Source organism: Anoplopoma fimbria, chromosome 2 (genome assembly GCF_027596085.1).
Source record: "Anoplopoma fimbria isolate UVic2021 breed Golden Eagle Sablefish chromosome 2, Afim_UVic_2022, whole genome shotgun sequence".
NCBI classification, from domain to species: domain Eukaryota; kingdom Metazoa; phylum Chordata; class Actinopteri; order Perciformes; family Anoplopomatidae; genus Anoplopoma; species Anoplopoma fimbria.
This window is the reverse complement of record NC_072450.1, coordinates 22841085-22861079: the sequence shown is the minus strand read 5'-3', so window position 1 is coordinate 22861079 and position 19995 is coordinate 22841085. Positions and strand designations below refer to the sequence as shown.

Sequence of the window (19995 nt, the reverse complement as noted above, 5' to 3'; positions counted from 1 at the left end):
CGAGCTCCAATCCCTCCGTGGTCGGTGTATTAATAAAAAGAAAAAAACATGCATACTATAATACATTTTAGCATCAGAGTTTATTTAAGTTGTTGATCCTCTATATTTCAAGTGGCTTGTTGATGCTGATTAAACTACACTGATTTGTTTTGAATTCAAGTTGACTATATCATTTCCAGCAATGGTCGCTTGTAGGCAGACTTAATAAGAGGCAGTCAGTGGGCCTCAATAAGTGACTGCCCCTCTTTATTGTCTAGTTTTCCATGTACTACACATTTTTCAAGGTGTGTGTTCTATTTTTTTGTGCATCTATTAATGTTGGTCCGGCATTACTATTCTACCACTGACGTGCCTGTCAAGCCTGGCTGTGTGAATAACACAAGGGGAGGGGAGACGGAGGAGGAGGAGGAGTTGGGTGTTTGATGAAAGCCCAGACTCCCTTTCTTTAAGTGACTGGCTATTGATCAGGATGGCAATCGTGCTAGCACTCTATTAAATCATATGCAGTCTGTCTCTGGGCTGTGGCATTATTAAGCTATCGACACTATCATGAGTTTAACAACCCTTTGGCACAGGGATTATAGAGCCTGTACCCACAGTGGTTGATGTACTGTACTGTAGATAGTATATGTATATATGTATTCAGAATGGAATTAATGACATTTTTTGACACGTTTAGATGTTGGCTACTTCAGTTCGTACAAATCGTCAATAATTTGAAGAGACATTGCTGTCTCAAGACCAAATAGCATCCACCGGTGCTTTACTTGAAGTCTCAATGAATGCTGTGCAAGCTCTTCCAGTCTGAAGACTTGTATTTTAACTGCTAATGACATACAATGCCACAAGCTCAATCCATATCAACTCTATTATGGATCAACTCCATTATGAGCCATGAGTGTATAATAAGAAACTAGAAATGTTGTGCCTGTGGTTGAAATGCAGGTAAACTATCTGAGTATCTGGTCACTAAATGCAGTCATGTTAAAGGTTTAATCATAGAGTTTGCACATTGTTAATTTCTGTTTCTTGTCAACTTCTTTTTAATAGAAATTTCTGCACACGTGTATTCAATTTCTCCACATTTTATTGTTGTGCTTTATGAACAGAGAGGCCTGACAAAAAAATAAAATGAACGATTGATAGTTACTCTGATTAGAGTTGAGTCTGAAAAGATATACAGTAGGAGTTCCTCTTCCTTCATGTAACATAATTTGAGTCAAACTAAATTTCCCAATAAAAAGGGAAATGGAATTTTATATGCATATAGGATATTATATTTACTATATTGCAACACTAGGATATTATTTTCTCAATATTTAGTCATTCAAATCAGAAGAATATAATGCTAAACCTCCATCAGCATTAAGAAATATGATTTATGAATAGTACTGTGCATATGTAGAGTGCATGACATTACTAGGAATCAATGATCCTAACGTTTTTGAAAACAGTACCTGTGTAACACGAAACACATTTTTCTTGTAATTTACACAAATGTCACATTCTGTAAAATCAGGTGGTTTTAAGTGTCCTTTTTTAAACACATGGAAATGTTTCTCCCACAATTGTTTGTTGTCTTCTAAGGTGATGCTACCAGAGATAAAGACTGAAGAGAGCAACAAAATATCCAACCGAACTTTCATAATCTCTATAAATATGATTAAATATATATTTATATTTTTATCCAGTAAAGAGTTTACCTTCCTGGTAGCTAGATTCTCACATTGTTATTAGATCATGCGAGAACCCTGGGATCACATCACACGATATCCGTCTAGTCAGGCTTCAAGTATTGCATTTTTGACCAGCAAGCCAGAACACCGACCAATCAGCGTCCTGTGAGGAGCTGCTAGCAGCAACAGGCGAGGTTTGGGTGTGTGTGAGACGACACGGAGTGGCGATTGTTCATTCAAAACTACAATGGCGGCTCCTGAAGTGGTTAGCTAAGATGCTGCAGTAGCATCAGTTATATAGCAGAACTGGCGAGTATTTCTTTATTGAAAGAAGACGGAGAAACGTGCTGAAGGCTTTTTCTTTTTTGCTCTTCTCCCAACTGGCTCAGTAAGAGCTTGATTGACAGATGGTTTATCCAATCAACTTCCAAGCAATTTAAAAGTGCCTGCCTTTTTCCAAAGACATTTCCCATTGACTGCTTCTCAGATGGTTCTGTGTAACACACCATCTGGCGGGTCAGGTTAGGAAAGAGTCAAAATTAGAACAGAAAATAATAGACCTGCAGCAGCCTCTACTAACGCCTTAACGTCATTGTTCCATCACTCAATCTCTATGGATCTCTGGTGTCAAGTGTTTTTTTTTGTGTTTTGCTGGCAAGACCATGCCAGATATCCACCTTAGAAAGCCTCATCTGACTTTAATGTTGTATGATGAAGATGTCTGTGGTGTTTGACAGCTGCCTCTGCCTTTGACAGACTTTGCACTGCTCTAATTAACCCCATTTAGCAATCTGCCTGGTTGTCACTTTCTTTCTGTCTTTTTTTTCTCCCCAACAGCAAGCACTGAAGGAAAACCTGAGGCGGAGGGAGACCGAGGAGAAACAGAGGAGAGCACGGGCGGCCAAGGAGAAGGCTGAGCGTGAAAAGCAGGAGAGACAGCAGAAGAAGAGGAGGTTGCTGGAGGTCAATGCAGGTAGAGACCGTTCAAACCGCCTCCCCCCGTCAACACTTGCATCGTCGCCTTTACAAGGGGCTGTGTGCGCAATCAATCCGGTGTCAAGTGGTGTGAGAAATCATTCAAAGACAAAAACTCTCATTTATCAAAGAAAACGAAGTCTCATTTTAATGGAATAGAGGAGACACCTATTTTCTCACAATTCAGAATTCATATCTAGACAAATGAAATCCCTCATCCAAACATAAAGCTTTTTTGCTTATTTTGATTGATTTGACAAGTTTTTAAGTAATGCTGGAAATAAACACAATATTGCCAAATGTGTGATATTGAAAGAGCTTTTTTTATATATATATATATATCGCAGTCCATGTCAAAATTACATTCTTCACTTTTATTAGTTTTTACCAATTAATCTCTCAAATATAGTTCCCCAGTCATGACAAGCATTGGTTATTAAACCAGACATGCACTACAGTGTAACTCACACTGGGTCGTGTTATAGTGTCATATTAAGGCAACATAGACATTGTGTTGCTTTCCCTTGATTTGTGGATTCACATAGCGAGGTTATTGATGTGTAGCGATTTCAACCTTGGAATTTAAAATAATTATTGTTTGGCGATTGATCAAAGTACAGATGTTCACCTCTTACTTGACCCTTCCTTGTGAGGTCACAGGACGGGGCTGGCCCAGGACAGCAGTCGTCAGCATTTGAAGGGTCGCAATGTTTTATTACAGGACACTTGGCTTGGATAGATGAGTGCTTAGATGACCTTTAACCCGAGGTCAATTGGTTGAAGGACACCCTCTGTAACCACAATCAATTCAAGTGAGTTACTCTTCTTGAGTGAGCAGAGCTTTATGCCACAGTCTAATAGGGGAGGTGGTTGAATATCGCAAAAGAATTGATATGAAGTCCACGATCACAACTGCTGTTCATACCCTCACATTAAGTTTTAACACTGCATGTTGACAAGCACACATCCTGAACTAAACCACAAGCAAAAGGTTTGGTGTTCAGCTGCTAGATTGTCATAAGAATGCAGCCAAATGCTGCGTGGAGAATCATCCGCCTAAAGAGAAATTATACTGGCTTCTGCAAATAGTTTGGCTTAACAACTGTACCCTAATTATCCCTTTTTTCCTCTGATCCATTCACTTTATAAATATGCTAGTCAGAATTTGTGGAGAGGTGCATTATTATAACAAGATAGGACATTTTAAGACTGTACCAAGAAATAATTAGTCTCAGAAATGTTTCAAGCCATGTTCTAACCAAAATTAGCTGCGTTTAAAAAAACCCAAAAACATTAATTCAGGTCCCCAGTAAAACCACGGGGTCGTCCGGCAGAAATTTTGAAACTGGCTCATTTTTTGTGGACTTCAATGGGAAGTCATCCAGCAAGACGCTGTGGTGTCCAATGGTAGCAGTTCAGCACCATGCATTGTTTTTACACACTTTCAATCTAACGCACTCACTCTATTACTACATGTTACTGTTTATCACCTGCTCCTGAGTAGAAGCCGTCTGCCTTTGTGATCAATATGTTGCTTGCTGATAAGAGTTTGACGGGTTGTGAAGAGTTTCAGGGTTGGACTGGTGTTTGTTAAGCATGCTTTCCTGCTGTCAGTAGATGTTTAGGCAGTATATGTAAAAAAAGTTATTTTCTGAACTCTGCCCACTGCTGTGGCCCTCAGGGATGATGTAGCTACAGTGATAACTTTATTTACCAAACAGGTTCAGACATAGCTATGAAGAAGGCAATGTTTACCTGATGCCAGAGCATCTGGTTCCAACTGCCGGATGTTCTTTAGTTTGTTTCCCCTTCCCCTTTGGAGCACCGCTGATGCCATGAACTTGTTCAACAGTGCAGCCTCCAGACCCAATTCCAATGCCAAAGCTAAGGCTGGCAGAGCAAGTGAGCTTGGCAGTCCCAGCCCTGCACCACCATCTAGAGCTAACATGACTATGCCAGCCACCACAGGACTCCTGGAGACGTTAGAGTGCAAGCAGAGAACCACCGCGCTCCGTCCACGCCAAAGTGCGGCTGTGGCCGTACTACCAGGCCAAAACCAAGCCCTCTCTTGGCTCAAACAGAATACAAACCACTCCATTTTCCATTCACGCTCATCTGGACATCCCTCAATTGCTACCGTTTGCCACCGAGCGCCTGAAGTTTCACAGTGCTGGGCTCCTCCAAAATGAAGGGTCATGTCCAGTTTAAATGTAATGAAGGGTGGATGGGTTATGTACGGTTTGCTAGCCCAGTAGCATGTGCTGTATCTCACCCTCGGTCATGCTATGGTTATCACAAAATAACAGCAACAGGGTTAAAGCCAAAAAAAAAAAAAAAAACAGCTCCCGGTAGGCCAGTGTTGTATGGGTTGTGTTTATATTAGGAAGGCTTGGGGATGTGCATGGATCATTGTGAATGGTCTTTCAATGTAGGCTGGAGGCTTGGCTCTGTGTCTGCAGTTATTGGCAGGTACGTTAGCTAGAGAAGGGGCTGCTACCCGTATCATTATCTCCTGCTGAAATGACACATTTGAAATATATGACAAAATATCCAAGTTTCTAGTCAGTTTGTTTTGTTCCTTTTCAATCCGCTTTTTTTTTGCATTTTTATATTTTCCTAAAATAGAATAAAATGACAATGCTGTGTGTGCCAGAGAGAGGGAGAGCGATGTGCAGTGCCTTTCAATACATGCTTACCCCATGGTCTGCTATCATTTATGCAGTATTTGCTGTAACATCAGCACAGAGAACCTTTTCCCCAGCAGGAGGCATGTTGGGGGCAGCATCGTGCTGTGGGGATGCTTCCCCCGCAGAAGGCCCCTGGAGAAAGGCTTGGGGAAAAATGAGCGCAGCAGAATCTAGAGAAAAATCCTCATAACAAAACCTTGGCGCAATCTTTAAGAGAACTGTGACTTGGGAAGGGATTTAATTTCCAGCAAGACTGGCTTAAAAAAAAATAACAATGTTAAAGCCCCAGAGTGGCCGAATCAAAAATCCAGACAGCAATTAAATCAAGAATTCAGGCGCCATGAAACTAAAGAGAGCCTTAGCAGTTTTGTAAGGAAGAATGAGGTATAATTGCAGTGTCCAGATGACAATAACCTAACCACATATACTCAAGGCAGTAATTGTTGCCTCTTAAAAAATTGGATTAAAGCAGATGATTACTTATTTAATCAGGACTTTAGATTTCATATTTGAGCTTAATTTATATCTGTTTGTTTTCAACTTGGCAGTAAAATCTTTTTCAGTTTATCATGGTCAGAGATAAAACATTACGTTACATGTTTTGTTTCAGTGTCGTAAACCTCTTGTGTGTTCAGTTTGTTTAAAACTTCTTTCCCCACTGTGCTTGTGTGTCGAGTTGTTTCACTTCAAACTTTTCTAATTCAGAAAAGAAGTTCAGGAATAAGAAAAATCATGAGAATAAACTTCAGCCAAATTTTGTCAGAAAGGCTTATACAAATATGCCTGGAGCTTGAAATGTATTTAGATACGCTCAAATTTAGACGAAGCTAAAGGCAAACTCGGTGACGTCCTCAAGAAGTGATGTTTCTGGCAATGTACGACACACGCGCACATGCACGTACACACACACACGCACGTACACACAGATTGTTGGGATGAAATTAATATGTGATAGAGATTTGGTATTGTGCTGCCAACCCAGGACAGGATTTACTCATGCTCTCTCCCTCACACTCTCTCACTCTGTCTGTCTCTCAGCCTATTTATTAACTAAAGAGCTTTCTCTTTGTTTGTCAGGGAGGATTGTCCTCAATGGAGATTTTCTGTGTAATCATCTGATTATCCATCAATTCCCTAAAAAGCCCCAGAGAGGCTGCACATCCACATTATGCTGAAGGGCACGGCAATGAGAGACAGGGGAAGGAAAGTGGGGAGGGTTTCCTGGAGGAAATGATCAAAATGGATTTGAGCTTCTTTACTTGCCACAGGTATCTGCATTTCGTTTGGTTTCAGCTTTGCCTACTTATGTATTCCCGAAATGTGAGCTACTCCCAGTTTGCTTCTCATTTGCCTCGGCCTCATTTACCTGCCACACAAACTAGGCACCTACATACACAATAATAGGCAGCCTGGCTTCATCGCCTGCACTGTGTGTTCTGGCAGTCTGGGAGAGTGAGAGCATCAGCTTGCATGCATTTGCATAGGGCCCTATGGAGATTGAAATTCAGATTGAATAGGTGTTTTTTTTTTTTTTTTTTTCTTTCTCTCCCTCCTCCTCGAGCTGTGCCTGGCTTGTGTATGACAAATCTGTTGCATTAACTCCCAGGGTAGGCCGGGAGCGGGAATGTTTGTGGAGCGACAAATTACACATCAGAGCTTTATTTAACATTCCCTACATGGCTACAAGCGATGAACTATTAAGACGTCAAATAGAAGAACAGCTAGAAATGCAACCCTGCATGCAAAGATGCTAAAAGCATAGGAGGGGCATAAGAAAGAGAGGGAGATGGAGAAAGAAAACACAACAGGGTTGCATTCCATGATCTCATGAGATAGTTCTTGTACCATGTCTTAGTATTATAGTGGCGCTCACTTAATTGGTTTGCATTTGATACTATACTATTCCTGATACCCTTTCTGTGACAATCAACTCACAGTTTGATTGGGATTGTAGCTGTGTCTGCTTAACACACTGGACAGTGTGCTGGTCCCCTGTGCTGCTGTGGGCAACGAGGCTAAAGATGTCCTATTGTTGGACAGTTCAGGTGTGAATGTGTGAACTTGGAGGAATCAACAACATGTCTGCACTGTTTTTTGTTTTTTTTTATGGTTTGAAAGGTATAAATAATTCTGTTGAACCCAACTGTGTTGTGTCCTGTTACTATAGAGCCACAGTGATGCACAGGGTGCGGGGAAAAAGCCAGCTGTCACCACTAGTTGGTGGTGCAAGCCAGATTGTTGGTGCAGAGCGGATGCAGTTATTCTTCAAACTGTTGCTTGTGTGAGGGTTTGATGTAATTTGCTCTGCTGTATTTGTTGTGTCTGGAGCCTGACCTGCTTGTGTCCTCTTAAACCTAAGAAATTAATCTTTTTTTTTTTTTTTATATATCCATTATTCAAGACGCAGTTCAAACAAAGATTCTGTTAAACTAAACTGAATCCAAATTGTGTATCTCATATATTAAATGGAAAGATTTTTTGGTATTTTTTTGGGATGTATAAAAGACATCTCTTGCCTTATTCATCAGTTATGGTGGACTAATCTTTCTTGGACTGACTCAGATTACAGATCTTTCCCCCCCTTTTTCTATACCATGTCATTTGCCCATCATTATTCTGATTCCTATTTGAAATCCATTTTTTCCAGACCTTGTACAGACATAACATCCTGCAACAGAGCATAGAAACTACAAAATGGTAAAAATTTCAGTATGACTGCCTTCAAACAGATTGCTGAAATGCTGTGTTTCCAACATTTTCTGCTTGTGACATCTCAATACGAAGCAATATCTCTGTGCGACCCCCCATCATGCCGTAGAGTGCATTCACATAAATTGTGATTTTCACAGACTGACTGACTTTTTCATTTTCTGGAGGCCTGAAGCTGTAAAACTTTAGAAATAAAATCAAATAATTTTTTTGTTGTAAAACTATACACTATATACCACATAGAAAAAAGCAAACATTCGAGAATAATAATTCTATGTGGTATATCTAGGGCTGCACAGGGGTGTAGTGGTTAGCACTGTTGCCTCACAGCAAGAGGGGCCCGGGTTCAATTCCCGGGCCCCGGTTTGCATGTTCTCCCTGTGTCAGCGTGGGTTCTCTCCGGGTTCTCCGGCTTCCTCCCACAGTCCAAAGACATGCAGCTGAGGTGCATTGAAGACTCTAAATTGCCTGTAGGTGTGAATGTGAGTGTGAATGGTTGTCTGTCTATATATGTCAGCCCTGCGACAGACTGGCGACCGGTCCAAGGTGTACCCTGCCTTCGCCCATTGACAGCTGAGATCGGCTCCAGCACCCCTGCGACCCTTAACTGGATAAGCAGGTTACGGAAAATGGATGGATGGATGGATGGATGGTATATCTATGAATTTATAGATTTATCACAGGTGATTAAGTTATTCTGTGCCACTACAAACACATGGAGGCTTCTAATTGCAGCAAACTGATTTTTTTCTATCCATCAGTTGCGTGGATGACCAGCAGTAAGCTATTACAATATGTATTGGCTGGTTATGATGCGTGGTTGTCATTCATACATCTATATTCATCATCCAGTGAATGGCTTGCCTACTTGCTGCTCAAAGGGTCAGTGAAGTGAAAAACAGGGTAGTCAACATAGAGAGAGTGAGGGGGGGGGGCTGACTGGCCTTATTTGTCTTCTAAGTGTCCACGGGAACACAGTGGTCGGCCTGCATTCGTTGTACTCGGGCATGTCATTTTCCCGCGTAAGCTTTTCCATCCCAGCCCAATTGACCCTGTTTCTCGGCTTGCTCCGGCCCACCTCTGCTGCACACTGCCACAACCGGGTCATTGTCCTGATGATAAGTGCGGCCCACTGTTGAGTTAAGTGGCGGGAAGCATCGGCCCGGGTCTGAATCGAGCGTAGACATTGACCGACACACACACACACACACACACACACACACACACACACACACACACACACACACACACACACACACACACACACACACACACACACACACACACACACACACACACACACACACACACACACACTCACAGGCTGCATGTCCAGACAATGGAAAACCCCAGTCTGAGCAGGCTCTGATTAAATAGATAGCTGAAGTTTCACTACAGACAGGAGGATAACTATAGCCTTTTCCCAGAGGTAGAGGTTAAGCTTTGTCTTGGTTCTTCCCACAGAGTTTACTCTTTTGTTTTGTTGTAGAGTAAACACTTTCTGCTTTCTTTTTTTTCCTGTTGATCTCACAAGTAAACCTGCATTTGAACACCTAACCACATATTACCACACATTTATTTTCTTTTTTTCCCCCCCCAACGAAGAGGCCAGTGAAGCTAGACTCAACACATTAGAGCTCATTTGGCTCCCTTCCTGCTATCTCTCACTCCTAAATAGGTTGGACTTAGAACTAGGTAATGTAGACACGCTTACTATTCTTTAAATAGACATCAGTAAGGCCTGGACAGGTTTGCAAGAGAGTCTTCATGTTTTTTTCTCTTTTTCTTTTTTTGCGAAAGTTAAAGCAAAAAGCCTCTGTGCACACTGCATGCCTGTCATGAGAGCTCTGAACCCAGATGCAGCAGAATAGAAATAGGCAGGGAGAATTGTGCACATCAAAGCACCAATCAGTAGCTCTACTGCCAAAGCCGGGATACCACTCTTCACTGTCCCGTTCCTCTCACTGGTCTTTGTTCTCGTGCCACATCCTCCTCAGCACCACCTTTCACAAGCTGAATGACTGTTTCAAACCCATTTCACAGCTACTAGCCTGACTAATATCCCTCTGCCATGTGTTCCTCCTCCATTAGTATCCATGTGACATGTCTGTGATCTCCCTCTAAGTTTGTGAGCGTGTGGGCGTGAGTATATAAATATGTTTGGCTGTCTGAAAGCACCTCTTGTCTACATTCTAGAAAGCGGTTTTCTGTCTCGGCCTGTCGGAGATGCTCCTGATTGATGTGTAAAATTGGACTGTTTTTGCTGCTGTATATTCCTGAGGCGAGAGATCTGAGTGGGTTTCTTTTTCCTTGCCTTCCGAGGCACACAAAGTGTTTCATGTACTTGTGGGTTGGAGTCAAACGGAGTACTACACGTGAAGGCGCACACTGTAGGTTGCAATATATTGATCTGTTCCTTCTTTGCGTGGCTTTCTGTGTGCCATCTGCGTTTTTTGGGGGGTTTTTTTGCATATGTCTCTGTGTGTGTCGTCGGGAGTGTAAAGCTTGCCGCTTGTGATGAATTGCCGCGGCAGTGGAGACAAATTTGGACGTAGAGGAGTGTTGGTGTCGCGCAGAGATTCGTGCTGCCTCTCTGCTCTGTGTAATGATGAAGAACTGGGCGCACACCAGCCAGAGGAGGAATGCAACTGTTGCGAATGAAAAGCACCAAAAAGAACCTCACACATACAGTAGAAGCAGGCAGGCGAGGAAGTGGGCCATGATACATCCACCAAATGTGCGCGTTTGTAGTCACAGCTCGGCGTGGGGTTTGGGCACAACCACAGCCCACCGCCCCAGGGACCCTCTGCCCTCAATACAGGAGCTTCAGTGGGTTTGCTGCAAAGGGACCGTGTACTGTGGAGCTGATTGACAGTTTTTGTGGGTCTGCAGAAATCCCACCATGGTGCCGCATGGTACTGTGCGCATGAAAGATGAGGAACATTTCGGTTTCCGAGGCCCCATGGTACAGTGTGACTGTGGTGTTTGTAGTTAACGACTCGTGAAAGAGTCTGAAAGAGATGAGGAGAAGGGGCTTGTAGGTTTCTGACGGAGGTGACGAGCTTCAGAGGTTGATCGCTGCCTGCGATCCCAGCCCTCATTAATACCTTTTGAAATGGAAAGACGCTATCTGCGTCTGTTAATATTTAAAAACTGATTTGCACTCAAACATGTTCTCAAATGAGGGGCTTATGATTTCATTAAAAAAAATGTTTTGGGATGAAATGTCCTCATTTGTCTATAGATTAGGGGTCAGCATAAAGGGGCTAGAGGATCCTTGGCTTTCGCCCTCCACCAAAAATATTTGTCCCCCAATTTACATTTGAAATATTCCCTGTTGTGGGCTACATGCCAAAAAAGTTGGCACCGTTAAGATGTCACTGTATATATAATTTACAATCTAAATATGAATTAGAAGGATACATTAAGCATAACACTGTCATGTGACCAGCAAACTAATGCTAACCATATCCAATAGGTCATACTATGGACGGAGCTTGGTGTAAAGTAAAAATGAACTAATAGATAAAGGGCCTTATGCATAAATGTGTTCTACTAGCATTGTCATAGTTGGTATGATTATATTAGAAGCTTTTTTATAGCTATCCCACTGCATACCCCTTCACCCCCCATTTTGCTCCAGTGTGTATTAATGTTCCAAAGGGAATCGTCAGATGAAATGGATGAGTGACAAAAACACACACAAGCTTAATCAGAGCTATGTCCTCCTTCCCTTCACTAAATCACTGGTGGGACCTCGCAGTCACAGCTAATGAATTTGTATCAACTTTACTAGCACATCATACTCTGATGAATCGGTCTTCAGCATGCCTAATACATCACACTGTGTTTAATTGCATGTGAGCATTTAACATATCTTAATTGATATTTCCGTTTTACTAAAAATTGTGATTGTGAATACTGGCCAAAGATTACAGGTCACAGTTAAATGACTGCCTGAAGTTGGCAGGAGCCTTTGTTCTGTAGAGCAGCACTAGACATAAAGCTCAGTTGGCAGCAAACTAGACAGCAAACTAGAAATCCAGAGCAGAGCTTTTTTCTTTTCGATTTTGTTGCTGCAGGAGAGTCAGGGCCTGGTGCTGAAGAAAATTCACTTTGGAGGTATCAGACATTAACAAGGTTTCAAGTAGTGTCAGAATATTGCTGAAATTGTATGTATAGTTCAAGGTTGATCTGCTTCTCTTTTGCAGGTGTTGGTTCAGTCCAGTTACAGTTTATTTCTTTTCAGTACAAACAGTTACAATAATATTAATACAACATTTGTTAAAGGCGATTATAAAACTGGTTGAGTGTTTTGACTGTTTCACTCAGGAAAAACATTTGGCATATTGTCTTTTTTTTTTTAAATTTGAATAATTTCAGTGTAATTTGTTTATAAAATGAATACATTAGAACTGCAGTAAATGTGATTTAAATGTGGTTGAATGTCCGTAAGAACCATACGTACTGAAAACGATAAGACCAGACCAGCTGTGGTGTACAGGAGACTGTGTCTTCTTGCTGAAATGTGGTCCAAGGGATCAGACTTTCACAAGCATGTGAAATGGCTGCACTGGCCATAATTACACTCATGAATAGAACATTTTTCATCAAAAATGTGTACATTTGTTTAAATAATAAAAAATAAAAAAAATGGTTTGGGTTAACATCACGTAGCATTTTTTTAAAGTTATATTTCTTTCTTTTTTTTAACATCTTACACTACAGGTGTTTTTTATTGTATTATTTTAGTCAAACTAGTACAAAGGACACTTAACTAAACACAATGAGACTGATGGACAGCATGTGAGCTCTTAATGTCAGTGCATCATTAGTGGAAATGTCAAATTTAGTGGCAAACAGCCCTTCACATGAGCATGGAGGTTGACAAAGACCAAATGTTATTGGCAACACTGAAGCAGTGTTGAAAAGAAATCACCCACACACACACTCAAATTTGCATGACAACCGCAGCATCATTTTTTATTGACAGTGTGTGTTCTCTCTCAGCATTCCCATGTACCTGCTACCCTTTTTTTCCTTCCCTTCCACTGAAGGCTGTTTTTACTACAAATCACTAGCCAGGTCCATCATTATGCCTCAGGTGTCAGGCCCAGGCTTTCAGCCGCACCTACACAGGCCATGATTTACATGTCATATCTTCAAAGCTGTTGCCTTTCTACAATATATCTGCAGTCTGGTGGCTCCCCCGCTGCAACAAAGCAAGGACTTGAGTATTCTAGTATTCTAAAGTAAATATAACATGTTGACAGGTTTGAGTGTTTCATTCCAGCTTGAGAGGGAACCCTACGTCCCCGTATATGTGACTCCTATGCTGCAGTAGTTTACCCTGAATGCTTGTAGTACCAACTATTGCCATGCCATTTTTTTTTTTTAAATCTCAAATAGCACACAAAATAAATAATAGTAATTCAACATCTTTCAATATGCATCAACATTATATAATAATATCAGATGGATGGCCCTGATGTGTGGGTGCTGTCCCGGGTGCTGAAACGCAGCAGAAGAGATTGATAGACAGACCGACAGGTTCAATAAGCCAGGTCATTTATTTTTAGGCCACCTGACCTCAAGGATTAACTAATTAGAATTTGGAGGGTCAAGGTCACAGGATAAAATGATAAAGTGTTGACATTTTGGACAGACATTGATGTTAACTGCAACGCGACTGGCATACAGCAGCGAGGCAGCACTTCTATTTATTTATTTATTTGTGTCTCTGTCTTCCAACACCCCCTCATTCTTTTTCTTCTTGTTTTTTTTTTTTTTTTTCAGAGAATGATGAGACAGGTGTGATGGATAGTTTGCTGGAAGCCCTACAGTCAGGAGCTGCATTCAGAGACCGTAGGAAGAGAGCGCCAAGACCCAGAGGTGAGTCTTTACCTACACCTGTCCACAAACAAAGCTCACATAAAACCTGCTACCCATATTGAACTTGGGGGGGCAATGTTGTGATTCCAATCAGATTTTCAAAAATCTAAGTATATTTAGGTCCTAACCTGCCGACTGGATGCATATTTTTCTGGTTATGTTTTTTTAAAAGCTGAGTCAATTGAATGCATCCTTGTGTTCTCATGCCTTGGCTCCACACATTCTCAGTCCCTTTCTGAATACACCAGTTTGTTGTTTGTACACATGCTTGCTAGCAGCACAATGCCAGAGAATCTTCAGCCTGACAACATTACTACTGTCTGATGTTTGGATCTCAGTATATCAACAGCCAGTTATTTATTTTCTGGCAGTCTTAAATCCCAAAATGCTCTTGAATCCAAGTCGGGCTCTGTACATGTTTGGAACAGACAGTCCATTAGACTTTAGGGGTAATTGACAGCGTTGCCCTTAAACACAGTATTTTCTGTTAATGGCCTTCTCTTCACAGCTATTCTTCAGCCTGCGAATGCCTCCTCATGATCTTTTTGATCCCTCTTAGTACAGAAAGATATGTTGGCGTTAAATGTCCCCTGCCTTCCACAGATTACCAGCAGAAGACCATCAGCCCCAGCTCCTTCCGACAGGTTCTCAGGCCTGTTAACCATGGTAAAGCAAATCATTTAAAAAGCCCACAAAGCTAAAGCCTCAAGCATGCTCAGCTCTGTCTTGTGTCTGCTTTCAGAAGGCCGGTTTAAACAACTCTTGCATGTATTTCAACTTTTGCCTCTACAGTCCATAAGTCCTGCTTTTGTGTGCGTGTCCAGTGACCATTTCAGTTGTCTGCTTCTTTTTCATTTTTGTGACCTTGTGTGCCTTCTGAAAGTGTGAAAGGCCTTTTCCAATACAGTTTGAGTCAGTGCAATGTGCAGACTGTGAGAGAAGCACGGCGGAAAGTCTTTGAAAGCAGTGAGTGGGCTGCTCTCAGTTTGATAAGGTTCCTAAATTGTTCAGTAACTGCGGCACTTTAAGTTCAACTCTAAGATTTTGAATGCAAATCTATCTAATTTTTAAAAACTTTTTTATAAAGGAAGCTACAGATGTCTATTCACAACTGTACATTTTTTCTTCTTGAGTTTCTCACATCTGACCTATGTACTGCAGATTTTTTAAGGGCGCTGAGACATCTGCACCATGTTTAAACATACTTACAGACTACAAATTGGATGCAAGCCATTTGTAACTTTAAACATTCAGGGTTATAACTTAGAAACTCCATGTTCATAATGTAAAACAACGAGGGCAATATGTGCCTGACCGTATGACTTCCTGGGAGTGGTGATTGGATGGGATACTAACTATACCGGCTCAAATCGCCCCATATCATTCATAGCTGTGAACAGATATTGTGCTTTGGCTGTTGCAAAAACATACAACAACTTTTCTTCTCTTGTCAAAAGGTTTTTCTACAATCATCACTGAGGTACTTAAAAAATTACGCCATAACCCTATTACCACTTATTGCTTGTAATTGGAATCCCAGTGGGCTGGGCACAGGCACACATGAATAATATTATTCACGCTCAGTCCACCCACATCATTGATGGCAATGATAAAGGGCTCTGCGCTGTTGTTCTGCTACGACTTATCTGAAATTAGATTGGAAAGGGACGAGGGGGAGGGAGATATACAGGGTGGGAGGAAAGAGACAGATAGAGGTGGCTGTAACATAAGAAATGGAGAGAAATGGTGCGGGGAGGTAAGAAAGAGCCAGTTGGTTAGGGTGAAACCGAGGAATAATGTGAGCGGGTGGAATTGGACTCGGGGGTTGTTTGACTGTGTGTTCAAAAAAGGGAGTCTGTAAATATAAGGGATGTTATATTAACAGGGGATTATTATAAAAAGAAGTGCTGCTCAGTGTCCACGTCAGGGGAAAAAAGACCCCATGCTGTGCTGTACAGGTACGAGGGGTCTGGGCCGGCTGCCCCCTGCTGGCAGCTTCAGACATGGCCTTGTTGACTAATAAAGCTCAAGGCTTGAGCCTGTCACTGCAGGCATCATACTCACTGCCAGCCTCCCAGAGCAAACACAGCTAATTACTTTTCTCTGCCCAGCCCCAGCACCAGCTCAGCCCTCTCAGTGCCCATTCATCTTAATTTCCCCCTCTCTGCCATCTGCCTCCTAAATAACACTCCTCCTCATTTCCCTACCATCCCATATCCCCGCTGTCTCCCTCTATACTCTCATGGCCTGACAATGGCCCTCCCCAAACATAATTGCCTGTTATTGGTATGGAGTCTCTCAGCTTCTCCACCCCCCCCCCCTCTCTCTCCCATCTCCTTCTCTCCTACGGAGATCCGGGGCCTTAATTGCCCCCGGGTTTAGTCGCCGGAGTGAGTGAAACCCACAAGATGCTCCCTGTTTGGTTGGGAGGTGATGAAGTTTGGTCGGCGGCACAAGCACTTAAACAGCTGCTTTCACTTTCACACCACAAAAACCGCCTCCTTTTCCCACAGTTCTAAATACCCTTTAATAATTGATCTCAGGGGTGTTGCTACACTTCAGCGGAGCAGCAAAGAGAATTAAAACAGAAACATCTGTGCCAGAAGATACTGTAATTAGTGACGATAGGGAGGAGATTGGCATGGTCAGTCCTAACGCGCATGGTGCCATAAAGCTCTCACACCAAGGGAGACTCAAGTGCACCGGGGTTTTTTTCTACAGTGGGGCCTGCAGAAACAAATCAGATGGGCCGGTAGATTGTAGTCTCCATCACAAGTAGTTCGATTATGTCTGTAGTGCTCCGTAGTTATGATGAGTGTTATTGCCACACTATAGAGAATCCTATTAAAAGATTCCTTGCGGCCTACTCCAATGTTTGCTGCAGCACAAGGGGGCGCACATCGTCCCCTCCCTCCTTTTTGTCCTTCTTCTTCCTTCCTGTTTCCTTTCTGTTGTACTCAGTAATAAATGATACAAGTAAGGGTCCTGGCCTGTGTTCCCAGCATTCGTCCACACTTCCTCTGTCTCTCATCTCCTCTCCTCCCTCACCTCTAAATTCGCTCAGCACACTTGAACATGAGCCAGCAGCTATGGTGTTTAGCTCGGTCTGCAGTCTCGCTCAGCACACACACACACACGCGTACACATAGAAATACACAGACACGCCCGCGGACTTCAGGGGATGGAGGTAAGCAGGCTTTGCGGCGGCTGTGGCTTGGGTTAGGATAAGGCTGCAGGGCTCTGGGGCTCCTCGACACTCTAAATTGGATTGCGCTCCACAGAATGATGGATCGATGGTGGTTAGCCACACAGGTGTAAGAGACTTGAATCTGCAAATTGAATCTATAAGGCAGCCGTAGCTTTTTAACTGTGTCCTTCTGAAAACATCTCTCCAGGCACTGTCTGGTCATTTCAACCTTCTAAGCAAGCCCTCATCACATGTGGAGGGGAATCGCATGACTTCACTTTTTTTTTTTCTTTTTTTTTTTCTTTTTTTTTTATATGGTTGAGTTTCACAGACGAGTGTGTAACACAGCAAAAGCCAGATATTTTAGTGCGGGCGCGAATGCTATACGGCCTTTCTCTTGGAGTGATGATCCATTATGTGTGGGGAGGAACAAGATCTATGAGGGAGTAAATGTCTCTGTCTTTAGGAGCAATTACTTCAGAATGTCTTTAGTGAAACTCGACCTAACAATTATCATGTGTGATAAAGCTCTGAACTAGAGCTTGAAATTGATATAAAGGTCACTGCACAAAGTCGGTGAACCCCTTTGCCAAGTGGAAACAGGAGTTATGTGTCCTTACTTGCACTTGAAAGCATTAAGGTTTTTGACCATAAAAGCTCTGCCTCTAGCTATCCGAGATGTTGTGTCTGCTAGGTTTTTGCCAAGTCAACTTCATGACCTGTTTTTGCTCAATATATGTTTCTTTATAATGTTGGATCTTCGGTTCATACAGACAGCTATTCAATGCAGACTTTAAATGGCTCGGGTAGATGTGCGAGTGGTAGCAGGAGACGAATAAAAGGCTTAATTTGAGGCTCAACCCACGATCTCTTTCAGAATTCGTGCTGCACAAAACCATTATGACGAAACCGGGGGGGAGAGTGTGAAGTTGAAATGAAAGTCAAAAAAAAAGTAGATGAAAAAGGAAGTTTGTTGCCTCCTATCTGTGTGTGCTCACATGTGAGACGTTTGTGAAAGACTATCACTGAGAGTCAGTCACTTTCACTTCCCGGGGCTGGGATACTCTCGTGGAGTCTGATGTTAGATGCTTGCCTTTTTTGATTGGGCCTCTTATAGACTGTGCTATGTGGATTCCACTGCAGGCAACCATATCCTGCAGATTGCGTGTGTGCTTTCCCATTCCTTTTTCACATTCCTGTCTGTTCGTATCAATGTCAATTATGGGAGAAAGTCCCCCCCCCATCCCCAGTCTTCCAAAGTTCGCTCAGTCGACTCTTTACTTTTTGACTTTGTTTTGTCTCTGCTTTATCTCTATCGCTCCCCCTTGCCTTACTGCTTTCCCCCCAGACATGACATAAGCAAAAAAAAAAAAAAAAGGAGGGGTTATTAAATCATTTCAGTGAACCCAAGACAGAAAGGAGAGCACAGACGCTCTCCACCCAAGATCTATTTGAATTGATGCTACACGTCATCGTTTCAAAAACGTAACTGTAGAAGTTGCTGATTTATCTGCGTTTGTTCACAATACATCATCCACACATCACATATGGTGCGTGCGTTTTTCATTAAAGTGACAGATTATTGCCAAAGAGCTTCTGTTCCTGAACACCAAGTGCTCACTCTCCCACTTTGGCACATACCGGCTCATGCATACATGCATCGAAATTGTCAGCTTAAACCCTCTGTTTTTAATGATGTGCAGGTTGAAGGTCAAAGGCCTCTCCTGGGTTGGGGCATTAGCTGTGTCGAGGACTTGGACAGGTGTACTGCGCTCTGTATTCATGTCCACAATCATCTGGCCACTTGGAGTCAGTGTCTCTCTTATCGCCACACTTCACTTGACTGGTGGTTTAGATGTTTAACTGCTCTTGTAGACAAAGGCATATCCAGATGGGAAAGTGTACCTTGACCTGCCTTTGTCTGGCTGTCTGTGTGTGTGTGTGTGTGTGTGTGTGTGTGTGTGTGTGTGTGTGTGTGTGTGTGTGTGTGTGTGTGTGTGTGTGTGTGTGTGTGTGTGTGTGTGTGTGTGTGTGTGTGTGTGTGTGAGTGTGAGAGAGAGTCTGGGCACACATGCATTGAACAGATGGAACAAGAGGTCACCTTAACAAAGTGGCTAGTGTAATTAGGTCCAACATGTGCGGTGAGACTAGTAATTGAGGGATGCAGAAAACAGGTTTTTTTTACCTTTTATTCAAGGTTTGCTGAGAACAATGTTCTCTCTTCATGGAATAGGTCTTTTTTTTAGGATAACCCCACCATGTGACCTTTGTGTAATACAGGCAGTAATTAGCATTAAATATGTTCCTCACTAAAACTGTTTGGTTATAGAATGCGGTTTTCCATGCGGTATGTCACTCAATGTGATTCTGACCCTGTTTACTTGTTCTGTTAGCTTGGAGGCACGGATGTAGATAATGAAAGACGTCTTTTAATGGCTCCCACTTGTGCGGTTACGGATGTCCTGCCTCCCGATTCCGAGGGCCTATTTCCACTGAAACGTGTTGAATTGTGATGCACACCCATATCAGGTTGTGTTGAAACTAATAATGACTGTATTAGCGAATGCTAAGAGGGCAAGCTTAACGCACCTCGAGCAAACATAGCCTTATTCTTAAAACTGTACTAATCTCTGTTATCCATGCCCTGTCCAAAATGTAAGAAGATGAGAAAGTAAAACGGTGTGCCGTATATTCACTTGACTGGTTGCGGGGGTCAGCGTGATGGATGAGGGCGGCACGCACAAACTCACACACGCAGACACCCAAGCTCGACTGTGCCCACTCAGTCCTAATAGAAAACAGATGATAACGAACACCTCTGCACTCGGCTCAATGTCGCTCCGCCGTACATCCCACGTATTTAGCCAAG

The 19995-nt window shown here is 42.5% G+C and overlaps 1 protein-coding gene across 1 annotated transcript in view; it reads left to right on the top strand.

Annotated features, from left to right (window-relative positions):
- Window positions 1-19995, top strand: part of LOC129101429 (protein diaphanous homolog 3-like) — a 157935-nt gene that overhangs the window by 89968 nt on the left and 47972 nt on the right. The window contains exons 25-27 of the mRNA XM_054611260.1: window positions 2514-2649; window positions 13844-13939; window positions 14543-14605. Coding sequence (XP_054467235.1) covers window positions 2514-2649; window positions 13844-13939; window positions 14543-14605 — 295 coding nt within the window. The remainder of the gene's footprint in view (window positions 1-2513; window positions 2650-13843; window positions 13940-14542; window positions 14606-19995) is intronic.